The following is a 16,541-nucleotide window of genomic DNA, read 5'->3' as shown; positions in this document are numbered from 1 at the left end:
AGGCAGTTTGGGGATTCAGCACTTTGGGGAGGGTTCAAGTTCTCATTTGTGCAGCCTGGGCAGACCAGGAGTGACAGGGCTCACTGGTTCCAGGCATCAACCAAACATCAGAACTCTTCACAAGAGAACGGCTTTGAGCCCTAAGTACCACCAGCAGCTGCACATACAGGTCAAAGCTCTTGGTCTGCCTAGACTGCTTTTAAAACCTCCTTTTGACCTGGAGATGTAACCACAGTGTCAGACAGGAAACCTTCCCACCAGGTACAACACTCACTCTGAAATTCATCGACTTCACATGAAAGTTCAGCAAATTCAAGCCTGAAATTTTCGTCAGTGAAGATAAACCCAAAATGACTTGCAAGGGAAAAACATCCTGGTTATGAATTGTGGTTCCCTCTTACCACCAAAACATTCCTTCAGTACACACTGAAATCCCAACTGTGCATTTCTGGTGTTACTACAAACAAAGCCAAAGCATCTCCTTGAAACAAGGAACTGTAATGCAGTAAAACTAAGGCACCATCTCTGCAAAGGTATTCCCAGGAGGTCTGGCAATAGCAGAGGAAATGAAGAGGATGAACATCATAAAATTTCCTTCAGTTACAGCACTTTGGAAGGATTAGGAGTTATTACTCCAGGGGCTTCAAACTTGATGAAAAGCCTTTCATCAACTCTTCCCTCTTCAGCAGTACAGTTGTCATCTGCCAACGCAGAAGTCTAAATGTGAGGGGAAAATACCAAATATTTCTCCTGTCTGAGTTTTCTGAAACCAGTTAATTTAACAACAAACAACTTGTTATGACAGCAAGGTTTTGAGAGAATTCATAAACAACTCAGACTCCCTTAAGGCTGGGAGAAGAAGCACAGATAATTTTCAACTTAAATTTATTTTACCATAATCCACACTAAACACAACAGCTCTTGGGGTGTGTTAGTCATCAGTGCAAACTTCATGTACTTAGTCTAGAAATCCTGCTCACTGTTCTTCTCCTTCCCTACCTCACTTTCTTCCCTGGTGTGTGAAAATCCAGGGGTGTAACCATTGAACACTATAAAATTACTCACACATGCTCTTTATTTGCCAACACCCACTGTTTGGGAAGAGCATGAAACCTAAAAATTGACAACAGGAACAAACAGCTCACACCATTGTGATAACGGGTGCTATAAACACGTAGGAAAAGAAAAGCTACAGAGAGTACTTTGTACCTGAGGCTCAACAGGCTGTTCAATCCCAGGGTAACATTCAGGCCACCTCAGAGTCATTACTGACAGGATTCTCTGAGCACTGAGTCAGCTGCACGCCCCGGGGAAGTTCCCCCTCCATTAAAACACTCTCACAAACAGCCATTACTCTTCAGGTGCTGTTGAGCCTGGGTGGTGTTTCACTGAATCACCTCTAACACAGACTAAGGCCCTTTTTTCAGATAAACACACAGGATTTTAAGTGAAAGCACAAGACAAATACAGGGATTTGCGACTCAGCTGATCAGGCTTTACTAAATCAAAAATCTTTAGCGAGAATGTAATGAAGGGCTGCTGCTGCTGGGTGGTGCAGATCTATTGGGGTGCTGTGGATGCAGGTGGGGCTGGAACACTCAGTCAGAACTCCAGGTACAGCCCAGGCTGTGGCTCAGACACTGCAACCTTTACCCTGCCCCTCAACACCGTGCCAGGGCAGTGACCCGGAGAATTGTTCTCTGGTAACCTAACACCTCCTGACACTAGAAAAGCAGAAGAGAGAGAATTTACAAGTCAGCCATAATGACAGGACAAATGCAAACAATATGAAAAGAGGATACAGAAAGGGGGGGGAGGTGTGGGGGAAGTGTGATGTTTTATTTAAGGAATGATATTTTAAGAGCATGATGTAAAAAACTTCCAGAATATAATAAGCTGTCAAGTTAAAGCATGTAGGGGTCATCATCAGTAAGGGGTAAGGGACTTCAAGCCAACAGAGAGGGATTTTAAAACTATCTTCCATCATAGGTATTTTAATGCACAAAACCACAAGTAAGACACCCAAATATTATTAAATAATTTAAAATAATTATTGAGCTGCTCTAAGTTTTTACTACCTTGTTGCAGGACTAATTCCATCAGGTCTGAGTAGCAATTTTCTCACTGCCTTGTACCCAGACATGAGATCAGCACTACTTTCTATCCCTCTGGATAGACAGACAATGCTGAAATGTAAAAATAAAAATAAAACGTCAAAAGCCTAAAGGAAAAGTCACAAAGGCAAAACAGGAATGCAAAACAACTGCACATGCTTAGAAAGATGAAAAAGAAACAGAAGCAACTGGATAAGAATAGGCTATGCCATGAGTTAGTGGGAAGGGGTCTAGTGAACTATAACTTTCCAAATAACTAAAAAAACAAGCACCATAAACAAAGAGAAAAGCACAGTTATTCCCCAAAGCCCACACAGCTGAGACTTGTGAGAAAACTTATCAGCACGAAAGGAACACAAGTAAGGTGGCCTTAAATTAGCTTCATTTTAAAACCATGAGAGCTGCCTTTTGGGTAGCTCCAAGTTAATCCCTAGGGATTCCATACAGACAGGGAAGTGTCACATTTATAACCTACGGCCATGGCCTGACTGCCAGATACAACTATGTGGCCACTTCAGGGCAAACAAGGCAAATTTCTTACTCCTAGACCTCCGAAGTAACTATTTCTCAGTGAAACTGGAATGTCATTACTACCCCAACACCAGGCAGTTCCCTGAGATATCATTTATACGTCAGAATTTCAAGTTCAGGCTTCTAAGTTCATATCAATGGAATCCCCAACAGGTCCCTTTCATGTGGGACCGCGGGAATTAGACCAAATTTTAATTAAAGGACTGCTCACGTTTGTCTCAGAATGAAGAGGTTTGTTTCCCGGTTTTGTTTCCCAGGTTGGGACACAAACTCATCTGCAGTTTTTTTTAATTGTGGAGGAAAAAAAATAATCATTCAAAATAGTAAAAGAAATGAAACAGTTTTCATGTTACAGCAGTTTTGTAACATCTTTGTATTAAAATAAATTATTTCCAAATATGAATCTGTAAGTTTGGTTTTTTTTAGTTTTTAATTGGAAACAACTGTTTTCCTGCTAACCAGAAGTCTGTGAACTCAACTGATGAAAGCTGCATGACAGATAAAAAGCAGGCAAAAATAGGTTGGAGACGAGAAGTACAAAACAATGCAGAAAAGTTGTTTTAAATTAAAAAGTAATCAGAAATTGCCTAGAAAGGCAGCTTAGTTAAATAAACAAAGCTCAAACCAAATCACTATTAAATAACAATTCTACAGCAACAGGAATCATTCAGATACATCAAATAAATGTTGTGTCCCCCTCATCCACCTGCCCCCTGCAACCACCTCACATTCAAGTGTATTCCCATTAAGCCTAATTCAATTATCTTTTCTCCAAGTTTCTGCTGTCGTGCCATTTCTGTAGATAGGATGCAAGAGAGATATGTTGAGGTCTCCTAATGGTAGCAATGACTTTAGTAGTTTTAACACTTACCACCTAAAACTGCCGAAAAAATCCACTGTCATACCAATAAATAGTGTTTCGAAACCAATTAATAAACATCGGTAGCTGAAAAATGTTCAGAAGCTTATTAAATGTTTAATTGCTTTTTAGCACAGATTTTATCCAGTAGTATATTAAGAGGGTGTAAAGGAAAATGTAGGAGGCCGTCACTCAGACATCCAGTCCTGGATTTACAGCTCTTGTCACTGCTCTTTGTCTCCAGCTCTGCTGGGAGTGACTGCTGTGGGCAGGGCTGGTAAACAGGATCATGTGAGTGCCCTGCAACCCAGCCCGGGAAAAGGCAAACTGCTGAATGCACTCCCACTGCCATCACAACATCCCCAGCAGTTCAGGGGAACTGGGACTGGGGAGAACCCAGAGGAACGCAGGCCTGCAAAGTTTCTCTCTCCCCACATCCTCAGCGTTGCTGCAGTGAGTTGATCCTTATCCCGGTGCCAGGTGCTCACCAAGCTGCTCTCACTCTTCCTCCTCAACAGGACAGAGGGAAAAAGAAAAGCTCATGGATCAAAATAGACAGGGAGTTCACTTACCAATCACCCTCATAAGCAAAACAGACTTGGCTTGGGGAAATTAATTTACTGGCAGCTAAAAATAGTATAAGATGGGGAGAAACACAGCATTCTTCCCAGGCTCAACTTCATTCCTTTGATCCCAATCCTTCTGTGTTCTCCCCACCCTGGCACAGGGGGATGGGGAATGGGACTTGCAGTCAGTCCATAGCAACTGGTCTTTGCTGTTCCTTCCTCCTCACGTTCTCCCCCTGCTCCAGCATGGGGTCCCTCCCACAGGACAAAGTCCTTCACAGACTGTTCCAGTGTGGGCCCTTCCCACCAGCTGCTGTTCAAGAAAACCTGCTCCTGTGTGGGCTCCTCTGCGGGGACCAGGAGCTGCTCCAGCATGGGCTCTCCACAGGCTGCAGCTCCCTTCAGGGCACATCCATCTGCTCAGCAGGGGGGACTCCACAGGCTCCTGGTGGATCTCTGCTCCCTCCATGTTCTGCAGGGGGACAGCTGCCTCACCATGGTCTTCTCCAAAGGCTGCCAAAGAATCTCTGCTCTGGGGCCTGGAGCACCTCCTCCTCCTCCTTCACTGACCTTGGGGTCTGCAGAGTTGATTCCCACACATTTTTCTTGTTCTCCTCTCTCACAACTGCTGCGCTGTGGTTTTTATCCTTGCTTAAATATCTTATCCCAGGAGGTGCCACCAGCTTCACTGATGAGCTCAGCTTTGGCCAAGGATGGGTCTGTTCTGGAGCAGGCTGGATCTGGCTGTGTCCAGCACAGGAGACAGCCCCTGACCTGTTCTGACACAGGCCAGGTCTGCAGCCCTGGCTACCAAAACCTTGCCATGGAAGCCCAATACAGGGGCCAGAGAGAAACCTTCCCATTAATTCAGCATTTAATCTCAAGAGGCAGAGCATATACAAACCCAGGTCATAAATGTCAGTCTTCAATACATTCATGAATAATCTCTTGATCCCCTTTCCGCCCCTGACATATCAACCCTACCAGAAATTCCACTTATTCCCAAGAAAAGCCTCATTAGGATATTCTATCCAATGTCCAGATCACAAATCTGGGGGAAAAGACTGCTGATGTTCCATGCAATTCTCTAAATAGCATTTTAGTCTAAATTGGAAGAGCGCTTTGGAGCAAAGCTCCAGATCATCTCTATTTACTGTTCTCCAGTTTGTGCTGGGAAGTGACTTGGAAGCATGCAAAACTGGAATCCCTCCAGGTTCAACTATCTGTGAGACACACTCCTACCTCCAAGTTATGTTGTGCCCGAAGAATAAGGCTGAGGTTTGAGCTAGACCTGGAAGAACTGCCCAAACACAGAGGGATGTTGGACTCCCAGCTTTCCTCTCTCCTGCAGTGCCACACTCCTTGCCACACATCTCCCTGGGTGAAAGGCACAGCCTGGGCCTCAGTGCAGTCATCCTTTGATTTGTGTTAAATGTGTTTGCTCATTCTTCCCTTCAGAGCTTATCTGCACTATTTATAGAATGGCTTTACATTCTTATTAGTTACCAGACAATGATTTTTAATACATGTTCCATCACTACAAATAGTCTTCTGTGAAGCTTTACACATTATGTAAAACAGGCAATTATCACTGCACAGATTAGAAGGTCATTCAAATGCCTATAAACTAAATAGTAATGGGAATTGGAGTCTGTGTAGCTTATTTTCTCTTTCATCTACAGATTTGGCAAGCTCTAGAGTAGCACTCATCCCACATATTTTAAAACCTAACGAGGGTACTAATTTACAGCAGAAAATTGACAAAAACATTTTTATTGATCTGTGTGTCTCTGACTTGTGCAGGGTGTGCTCCACACCACAGTCTGAACACAACATTTTCTTTTACCCAGTGATGTGACATAGTGGCTTCAAGACTTGGTGCAGCTGCAGCATAGATGGGGAAATTTTGCAAAACGTGTTGAAGTCCTTTCAATGTACAGCTGTCGTCAGAAAAAGGAAAGGATTAGTCAGGTTTTTTCTTTATAGAAGGAGAAAAATTCGGGCACAGAGCAACAGTGCAGCCATTTATCCACCACACAGCAAAGTGCAACGCCTGAGCTCAGCAGTAAAGAGCACACTGGGGAGCCCTGGAAGCATCCCAGAAACACCCAGCACTTGAAAGTGATGGAAGAATTGTTCCACTAATCCAAACAACGTGACTTTAAATGAAACAGAAAATATTTCTCTAGGAAAGATCACAGCATATTCAAGTTACTGAAGTCCCTTCATTAGCACAAACACTATTTCCTTTTCTATCAGCAAGAGGAAGTCTCAGATCAAGGCAACTTCTCACATTCCAGTTGAGACCTGTGAACTGCACTATAACCATGTCCTTCAGACTATTGCTATTTCCCACTCAAAAACGAGGTTTAGCAACAAAAGCTGCACTTGCATTCTGTGATGGGAATCAGTGAACCAAAATTAATAAAAATTAGAATTTTGAAGGATCTATTTCTAAAAAAACAAGCCTGAAGCTTAGCCTTAACCTCTGCAAGATACTCCTGACTCATGGGAGATAAGAAATGGACTGGAGAGTGCCTTTAGTCAAAATATTTTGGAGGAAAAACTAGCACATAGTATAGACCAGCAGATATGGTAAAACCTGCCTATTCACAGTTGTGTTCCCCTCCAAATGTTTGCACATTTGTCTTGCCTGGTATATTAGCTAAATCTCAAAAGAAAAATGTCTCATCTAAAAACAAGGAAAAGAAAAAACAACCATTTTCCTCCTTCAGTTTCCAGGGAATAAAAATATTTGCCAGTCAATAAATGCAGAAAGTTTTGTGCAACCTGATTTACCCACAGCTCACAGGCCTTTGCCACTTGCTTCTAGAAAAACAAAGGGCAGAAAGGTTCCATTTGAACATTCCCATTTGGATAGGACTGGTGCCTGCACTGGTGGAAGGAGAGGAAGGCACAGCCATCACTTACACCACTGTTAACAGGAATGCTGAGAAAAAGACATTTGATTTTTAGACTCTTAAGTAGAAACCTATTTTTCAATGATGAATTAAACCAAGAGGAAATCAAGAGATTTCATTCCAGTCCCACTTACACTTCATTAATATCTGCATTACACTATAATAGTCCCAAAAAGGCTGCTAATGTGCCACAGAAATGGAGCATCTGGATTGTGATAAGGTGCTGAAAGCACAGCAGTGCCACACAAAAAATTACTGTTTGCAAAAAAACCAAACCAAACAAACAACAAAACCAACCACCACACACAGAGAGAAATATCAACTACTGCACACAACTTTCACTGCCCAAGGACATGTGGCTGAGTCAGCTGTGTGAACCAAGATGATACCTGGCTTTAAAGCTACAAAACTTCCAAAAGTCTTCACAGGAGCTGAGGCCACTCAGCCCAGACCCATTTTACACCACAGCCCACATGCACACATGGAGCCCTCGTGGCTGGCAGGTTCCAAAATTGATATCCCCTTCATCACCACAGCCCTGACACTGGTTCTGGGCTCTTCTCCCAGAGAGAAGCATCTGCAGTCAAGTGTCTGCACATCTAATCCTTTTCTTTGTTTGAGTGTGTTGCCATGTAATAATGCTACAGAAAACAACAGTAGGAAAAAAACCTGCATCACCTGGGACACGATGCAGAAGGTAGTAGGATTTGTTCCTTGAGGAAATCATTCCCACCAAGGACCTGCCCCCTCCAGGTACAGCTAAAAATGCTTCGTTAGCTGCTTTATTAGCAAAGAGACAGCAGCAGTCTCAGGCATCTGTGTACTTATTTTCTCATTTCCACCAAGAATTTAATTAACTGACATGAATTAAGTTTTCTGTTTGATCTGGAATTTGGTTCAAATTAACATTTTTATGGATAGTTTAATACTAATGCTGACAGATAATTTCCTTTAGAAGAAACTGCCTGGACTTACAACCAGAAGGATGAAACAGGGGAATCTAATCCACCAAGAAACCAATATTTTTATTTGCTGTTAGACAGGATTAACTAAAAAACTTGGCTGTGTTAGCTGATTGGAGAAGTCTGGATGTTTTCCTTACAAGCTATACCAAAAGATCTAGAAGCTCAACAGGACAAAAATGCTTGGAGAAGCCAGCTAAGATATCCAGGGAAGTTGTGAAATGCCACTATACACCAAAGCACTGGCTAAGCCACCCGAGTGCTCTAATTATCTGTTGTAGACAATGTCCAGCTGGGACCCTGTCAATTGGAAATATTCACCACATTTTAAGTAGTTGAAAAGAAACATATAAACTTATTAGCATTGATCTCCACACTCTTGCTTAATATCCTATCCAGTCCAATTTAACAAGCAAAACCATCACCTTTTCAAGCTGTATTAAATAAATTCTGTACAAGCTTCACGACTTCACAACCAAAACACGGAGACTAGCATTCGAATTTAACATTAAATTCCAAATTTCATAAGTATGAGGATAAAATACTGGAAACTTAACAATTTAAGGCTTAAAAAAAAAAAATCAGATGATCCCTCATTCCTTAAATGTGCACATCTCAAAGGCACAAGTTTTTCTTAAAGAAAAGGAATGTACTTTGTTGTGTCAAATAACATCAGCATTACACTTTGAGGGTCAACAAGAAGAAAAAAGTTGCACGTGCTTGCAAATAGCATAGGCACAATTGCCATCTCCCCAAAACCTAAGTCAGAAAAATATGTGCACCTGAACCACAAAAATGCAAGACACAGAATGAGGTTTGTTTTTCTAGGTCCTTCAGACAGAGCTTCTTGGCCTTTTCCCAAAAGTCTCCCAACCAAAACTACAGTGTCTGGGCTGCCAGCTGTAAAATTCACACAGTGGAGAAGTACAAGAGCTGCTACAGAAGGAAAGGCACAGGACACACATCTTTTTGCCACGTTCAGATCTGGCTCTATTGCAAACACAGTGGGCAAATGCCCCGGGCAAAACAGAATCCTTGTCTCGGCTGCAGTCACTGAAACCAGAAAGCCAAATCTACTCATCCACCAGCTCAAGGTCAAACCCACGTAACCATAACCTTCTCAAATGTTCAGCAAAAACTTGAATTAATCCCTAACTGTCCTCTTTTTTCAAGGAACCCAGTAAAGTCACCTTGCTTCCACCCAGCTGCCAGGTTCCTCGGGTTGTGGTGAAACCAGGCCGGGGTTTGCAGATCACTTTTACTTTACATTTGACTGTCCTTGCACGGACTGAAAACAACAACTACAGTGCATGTTTACAGGGAAAAAAAAAAAAGACAACACAAAAAATCCCACACCACACACAGCAAGTCAGATCAGCTTCATGGATGCAGACACAGCTGAGCAGATTTATACCAAAATGAATCTCTGTCCCATCTAGCAGAAGCATCACTGTGAACCTGTTGTGCTTTTCCCTGCACTGTTCCTTACTCTTCTTTTTCAAAACTACTGTTACAGGAATATTTTATGTTAAGCTCCCACATTTCCCAGGTGCTACAAGTAAGAAAGCTAAAATGGTATTCCAAGATTATTGAGAATATTACACTTGATGATTCACAGGTTTAGGGTCACACCTTCCCAAAAAACCCCAACACTTATTGGAATAACAAATCACGGTCTGGAGCTGGAGATGAGTTGCCTTTCCTGTGCTTACCTGCTTGTAACTGGCTCATTTCAGGTGACTAACATTGTTGCATAAAAGGAGAACATGCAATACTTCATTTTCCTGTAGTTCCTCTATAGCTAAATGAATTCAAGCTGTCTGTATTAATTTTGTTATGCCACAGATCAATTCCCAAGATACAACATCTACGTACTCTGTTAAATGATGCCACCTACCTAATAACCAAATAAACAGGCACTTAAGTAAGTCATTAACAGCTACATATGGCAAAGCAGCACCACCACCTTTCCTAATCACTGCAGCTGCCGTCACACAAATGGGAAAAATAAAATTTCAAATAAAGTAAAAAAGGCAATAAAATGTCAGGATAAGAAATGCAACAGAAAAGCCACAATGTGTGTACACCCCATGAAAGGTATTAACTACTTAAAGTGAGAGAGAGCAAATGCCAGCCACAGAAATAAGAGTATTTTAGGTAAAAACACCACCCTGTGTGCCCAGTTTTACAGGGACCCAACTGTATTATTACTTGCTCGTGTCTGGATCATCCTGAGGTGAATCCCTCACACTCCTGCAGAAGGAAGTCCCAGCAGCACTTCCCACCAGCATCAGCACCACTGAAGGAAAGTTGTCCCCATGGATTCACTCACATCCTACTGCTGGCTCCTTGGAGCTGACATAAACCTTTGTGGAAGTGCAGCAGCAACTGCATTAGTTAATCAGGATTCTGGGAACTCAACAAGAACTAGAGGTACAGCTTCCCAACCCAAATCACTACATGGCTGCACAAAGGCTCGTGAAGCTCTCTGGGGATTTGAACTGGGATGAGGAGACAAAGTGAGCAGAACAAGGCAGGAGGAGTCATTTCTGCTGGCATTAATTATTGGTGAAAACACAGCTGAAACTTTAGTACAAATGTCAGAAGAACCTGTTGAAACACAGTTAAATTCTGTCCCATTGGTAGAAACTGAGCCATGGTAAATAATGAATTGAAGCTGTACATGTACTGAGGAGCTGCAGAATACAATACATTATCTTGCCTGCTGTGGGCAGAATTTCATATTAAATGGAAAAAAGAACCCAACCTCCCTGCTGGCAGCTCACTGAAGAACTTGTTAATTTTTATTAACCTGGCTCTTCTGTCCAGGCTACCTTTAAGAAAAGTAATTTGAGGATAGGTCTACAAAAACCCTTACTTCTAATCCAGCTTTTATCAGTTCAAATACTCCACCTGGATTATAACAGTATTATATGAAGAAATGAAAAAGAAATTTAGGTAACCCTGGAACCTCCCATAAAAGGCAAATTCTCAGCCTCCTGTGCAAGAGCTTGTAACAAATAGAAAAATTAAGAGACTGAAGAGAGTTTCTGACATAGTTGCCTCAAGAGAAAGCATTTGATTATACCTTTCCTCTACTTTCACCAAAGGGAACAAGAAAACACCAAGGCTGCTTGATGTGGGGCCTTGATTTTATTTTCTCCATCTTGCAATTAATCAGCTTAGTCCATGCCAAAAGAAATAAGCCAAAAAAGACTGTCCATTTCTTGGCAAGTCTAAGTCCAAAACCCAGGGTTCCACCACCGGGGATCCAGGCAGTACCTTCCCAAGTGGGAACTGCATCAGCAACTGGATTTGTTAATGCAGATTATGTATTGCTGGAGAGTTAAAACCTGGTTATCCTTGGCTGGCCCAACCTTTACACACCTCGTAGGCCCAAGTACTGCAGTGACCAAACATGTGCCTCCTCTTGCAATCCATAAAAAAAGTACCCAACCAAAGGTTTCTCTACAGGCATCTTTCTCTCACATTGAAACACTGCATCCCTTTTTATTTCTGTGATTTCAATGTAGTTATCCCATCTGGTAGAAGTATTTTAATACAACATCTCTTTTTATATCCTAACATCAAGGTGATGTTGCCAATTAAGTTCTGCTGTGACCATCTGTAAGAGGAGGGAGGGAGGAAAGAAGTAAATATGAGTATTTCTTTAATTTTAAACAACTTGGATTTCAACCAGGATTTTAGGGATGAAAAAAAGAAAATAAATAATAGATTTGTGCTCTACATGGACTTCTCTAGGAGAAGGAACATTTGAACTATTTTTTAAAATTCAGAAAGCTTTCAGCTCCTGTAGAATGTCTGGCTTTGAATTAGAATGCTTATCAAGAGAATTTTATACTGGCATAAGTTAGAATTTTATCCAAAGAAGACAGACTTTCATAATTCATTAAAAGAAATTCAAGTATTGTGAAATAAAATAATGGCAACCTCTTCAAAATTTCTTTACGACTTCATGTTCACCTTCAGACTCAGAGCATGTAAAGTGTTACCCCTTTGACAATAAGTGCACTAGAGGCATTTTTTAAACTGACCTGGTATTATCTAAATATGGTAAGGTCTGGTTTTCCCAAAAAACAAAACCCATAAAAAGCAGACAAAAAACTCTACACTCTCAGCTTCGCTGCCATTGGAAGACTATGGAACACAGTTATAGGGCCCTTTTTCCTTAAAGTTCAAACAATTCAATTTTTAAACAGCAGAAGATTAAAAAACAGGATGGAAAAGTGAGACATTCTAAACTTACTGTTCAGCTCCCTGCACTTGTATCACTAAGGAAGACCCCGAAGCTACCAAAGGATTTTCTGCTGTCAGCCTCAACAGCCAAAGAGTGAAGACAAAACCAGCACCACAGGACTTGCACTGGGAGAGGAGGTGGCCACTCATGCTCACACTGCCTCACTCTTTGCAGGATTTAGTCTTGTAAACCACCTATTTATCACCCTCTTATGATACAGAAAATTAAATTTAATTTAACTGGTGGCAGAGGTCACGGCCACAATGAAAAAAACTCTGGCCTGTAAAAAGCAAAATTAGACTCGGCACGTCTGGCAGGCTGCTCAATTATCCCATTAAATCCACATTTTAATCCATGAAATGTTAGTAATGGGTTCTTTTAAACTCCATTTCGCAGGAATTTCTTCTGCAAGGATTGAATTTTCTTCTCCACAGTAGCTCTTCTTACCACAGACCTTGTAACAAGCTTCTGGTGTCAAATGATGGATGCAAAGAGACACTCTCTTGGCTCTTCACCCTGTTCTAGGTCTCAGTCTGAAAATATATCTTGGGAAAACTGGAGGCCAGAGGAGTCCTTTCCCCCACAACCTTATATACTATTTATAAAACCAGTTATATGCTTAGGACATTCAGTCTTAATAAAGAAGTTTTAAACTTGGTACTGCATATTAAACACCCCATCAATACATTGTGTTCCTTTGCAACATTTGTCTCCCAGTAAATTGATAAACACTTTTTTAAAGGGGAAGAAGAGGATGCACCTGAGGAGTGGGAGTTTAAGCCTTCACTGTTTAGTAACTCCAGTTTGAAGGCACATTGGTGAACCCTCCCCACATCATCCCCCACGTCTCAATGGATTCACCTGCATTCACAGGGGGCTTCCCAGCAACTCCTCCTCTACAAACACATTTTTCCATTTACTGAAAACAATGAGAATGAGTCAGTTCTGCAGAATACAGCCCTGCACGTACAACAGATGCCTGATGTTGCATGCTGGGAAGCAAAAAAAATAATAATGCCTACCCAAATTACAGTATTCATCACACAAGTCTGGCAGCATTTTGCATCTTTTGTAAATGTTTTCTTGGGAATGTTTGAATTTTTTTAATGTTAAGATCTTAGCATTGCTTGTCAAAATGCACTACTCAGTCCTGTAAGAGCTGACATCTAATTAGCTCAGATAGGAGCAGCTTGAGAATACCACCCAAACAATGACCCAAAATTAATGTCTTTTAACAAGGGAGTAAAACAAATGGAGAGAAAAAAAACCTCAAAGCTTTAGAACTGAGAAAAAGAGCATTTCCTCATGTTTTTCAAGGCTTTCCCTTCCAATTCTACTGCATCTGTTCCTATAAATAACACCAAAAAAATAAAAAATACTCATCTTTTCAACCCAGTTCTTACAGTACTCCTACAAAAATGCTTCCTGACTGGGGAGCTACATGGAGAACAGAGAAGCAGAACTCCTGCCCCTTCATTCCTCTCTGGAACCAGTGGAGTGGAAGCACAAATCAAAAAATGAACAGTGAACAGCACTGAAGTGGAGTAATTCCCTGTGATGAAATTATACAACTGTTGGGGGGGATGTTCAACCAATCACTGCAAAATCTAAGGAAATAATTAGGAAGTTTGCCCTTTTTTTTCCAGAACAAGAAGGTAACAGCTGAGCCCAGTTCTACCTTTTGTCTCCTTACAGAGGTGTTCCATTAACTGACTCATTAAAATTAGAAGAGCCTGATGTTATTAGAGGAGTGATTTAAAATAAAGGTACTTGCCTTTAGCACACATTACATGTAAGGGCAGAACAGAACAGTGACACTGTAACAGGCAGACACAGATGCTGTAGATCCTAAATTATTCATGACCTATTCAATACAAAAAAAAGTGGCCCTAGAAAATTAATTTTAGCAAGAAAGGAATGAAATTTTTAAGACATCTCTACAAATAATTTAGTTCCTCTATGAACCATTTATTCAGCAGTTGCAAATGATTAAGATGTAAAAGTACAAAAGAAAGAAGTGTTTAATCAGTTCCTAATTAGATAAGTGTGCCAGATACCACAAAGGATGGCACTACTTTGGCAAAATAAAAGTGTTCAACACACTGAAGTAAACAAGAACAGCATTTACCATCGATTAATTTCAAGCAGTAATTGAGTATTTCAAGTAATGTTTTGTACACTTGCAGGAGGCATTTCAGATTTTGAAGTTAGTTGTAATCTAGAAATAATCTAATTGTAAAACCTAACCAGCAGTGCAGCTGTGTCCTTCCAGTCTCTCATTTCCATAAGCAGTAAAGAAGCCTATTTTTGCTCTTATTCTCATTTAGAGCATTAAGACTCTAAAAACTGTTCTGATGGGATTACACAGAATACCGTTGCTATTTTCACAACCTGAGCTCTCCAGACAACAAAAATGTTTTTACTACAAAAAAAAAAAAAGGAAAAGATCTTTAGAACAACAGCAGCAACAACAACAGCAGCAGTCACAGATGCTGACAAACTCAATCTTCACATAACGAGAGTCACCAGGATTCTCTTTGGGAAAGCTGCAGTTGCAGGAACGATAATCATTAGGCTTAATATAGTTCTAAGCCAAATTATGGCAGCTGTACATGCCACAACAAAGAGCATTTTTAAGTACCAAGTACACAGTTAATTTAACTACAGCCAAACTCCAGAATATTTCTGATTTACAGCAAATTGCTCAGAGCACTGAATACATCCCAGTGCTGCTCTTACCTTTCTTAGCAGCATCTGTTCTCCGTCTTGCTGGCGACACCAGATCCTTTACAATCTGTAGCACTTGAATCATTGCTCGGCAGCAAGATCAAAGGGACTGGGTGCTCCTCTAGAATTCCAACAGGTTTCATTACTACACCTCATTACATGGCTGTCCTCAGTATGCCCAAGCAAAACTGATGCAGGAACAACTCATCCACCTTCACAGGAAGATTTCTGCCTGACGACTCTACAGGCTGGGGTGATGGATTTAAAGTGACTTCAGCACAAGGAGGCAAGAAACTGCCAGCAGTCCTGAATGTGTTTCTACAGAGCATTTTAAAATTATTTACCACAGAGAACGCATAGTGATGCCTCTAAATAAAGTTTCAAGTAATAAAGTAATTACGCCACAAAGTAGCTACAGAAAAAAAACACCCACTTGCAGTGACTGCTGACAGATGAAGCTCCCCTGGGCTCAGTAAGTAAGAAGTGGCTGCATCCTCCTTTCGAGTCTGTCTCAATTCACGGAATTCCACGAAATGCTCAAAGAAAGACTCCGGTGCAGCGCAGAGCCAACGTCAGACCCACCAACAGGACTGAAATTAAATCCAGCCTGCAAAAACTCCATCAGGCACAAGCAAGCTCCTGCTAGAAACAGGCATTGAGTTCCTTCTCTTCCCCCCTTGAACACAAACCTCTGACATCCCTGTACGTGAAGGGAATTCTCACACACCGGGAGGCTGGAAATCCTGGGAGTATTTCAGACATTCTCTCTCCCACCACCAGAGGCCCAGAGAACTATTTCAGCAAAGCCATTGTGATTACTTCTGTCAGGTAATTTTAGGCAGACAGATTGCACTGTGTGCCCCCCCAACATTTTTAATGCCATCTGGAAGATGTACAAAGGCCCTTCATAAGTGCCTTTTGCCAAAACCTCTGCAGAGATAACAAAAAAAAAAATAAATCCTGAGGAATCATGTTTTATGTGATCACCTTAAATAACTGTCAGCCCTGAAGGGGCTCTGTGAGCAATCTGGAAAACCAAATTCCTACACAGCACTGTGAGGCCTTGCACACACAGAGAGATTGATTTAGGAAGCTAACTACATGTTCTGAAAACCATAACATTTAAACAAACCACAGGCCACATTCTCTGGCCTTTAGACCTTCTGTTCCCATTGCTTAAGTGTGAGATGGGGGGTGGGGGGACGAGAGGTCACCTCTTTCCATTCCCAGCTGCTCATCACAAGCATTTCAGATTTTATATTTGCTGGCATATTTATCCACATCCATGTCAGTCCCTTCAAACACAGAGCACAGGCACAACAAACCACTTCTGTTATGTCAGTCTCGTTTACAGCCTGCCCATAAATCCATCTCTGCCAGAAGTAAGAGCAACCCTAAGTCCTATTGTATTTGGTTTGGCAGAACAAAGACAAGTAAAATCATTCTCTCTGCCAAGCTGTCCAGTTCCTTCTCCCACCCTGCAAACATTCAGGTGTCCACCCAGTAGGAAGCCTGTAGGCATACTGTGCAACTGCAACTTGTCCTTCCTGAAAAAGGATTCTTCACAGCAAAGAAACAGAACTCTCAACTTGCTGTGTGAAGA

At 41.5% G+C, this 16,541-nt stretch overlaps 1 protein-coding gene across 8 annotated transcripts in view; it reads right to left on the bottom strand.

Moving 5' to 3' along the window:
* USP6NL (USP6 N-terminal like) overlaps positions 1–16,541 on the bottom strand; it is a 117,991-nt gene that overhangs the window by 79,974 nt on the left and 21,476 nt on the right. The window contains exon 1 of one of the 8 annotated variants that reach the window (XM_017807837.1): positions 14,951–15,271. The exons of 6 other annotated variants lie outside the window; for them this stretch is intronic. In XM_017807837.1, coding sequence (XP_017663326.1) covers positions 14,951–15,023 — 73 coding nt within the window. In that variant the 5' untranslated portion in view covers positions 15,024–15,271. Of the gene's footprint in view, positions 1–14,950; positions 15,272–16,541 lie in introns of those variants that run through there. One more of the 8 variants, XM_017807839.1, reaches the window with a different exon arrangement.

This window comes from Lepidothrix coronata, unplaced genomic scaffold (genome assembly GCF_001604755.1).
Source record: "Lepidothrix coronata isolate B3197 unplaced genomic scaffold, Lepidothrix_coronata-1.0 Scaffold20, whole genome shotgun sequence".
Taxonomy (NCBI): domain Eukaryota; kingdom Metazoa; phylum Chordata; class Aves; order Passeriformes; family Pipridae; genus Lepidothrix; species Lepidothrix coronata.
This window is presented reverse-complemented; position numbering and strand designations above follow the sequence as displayed.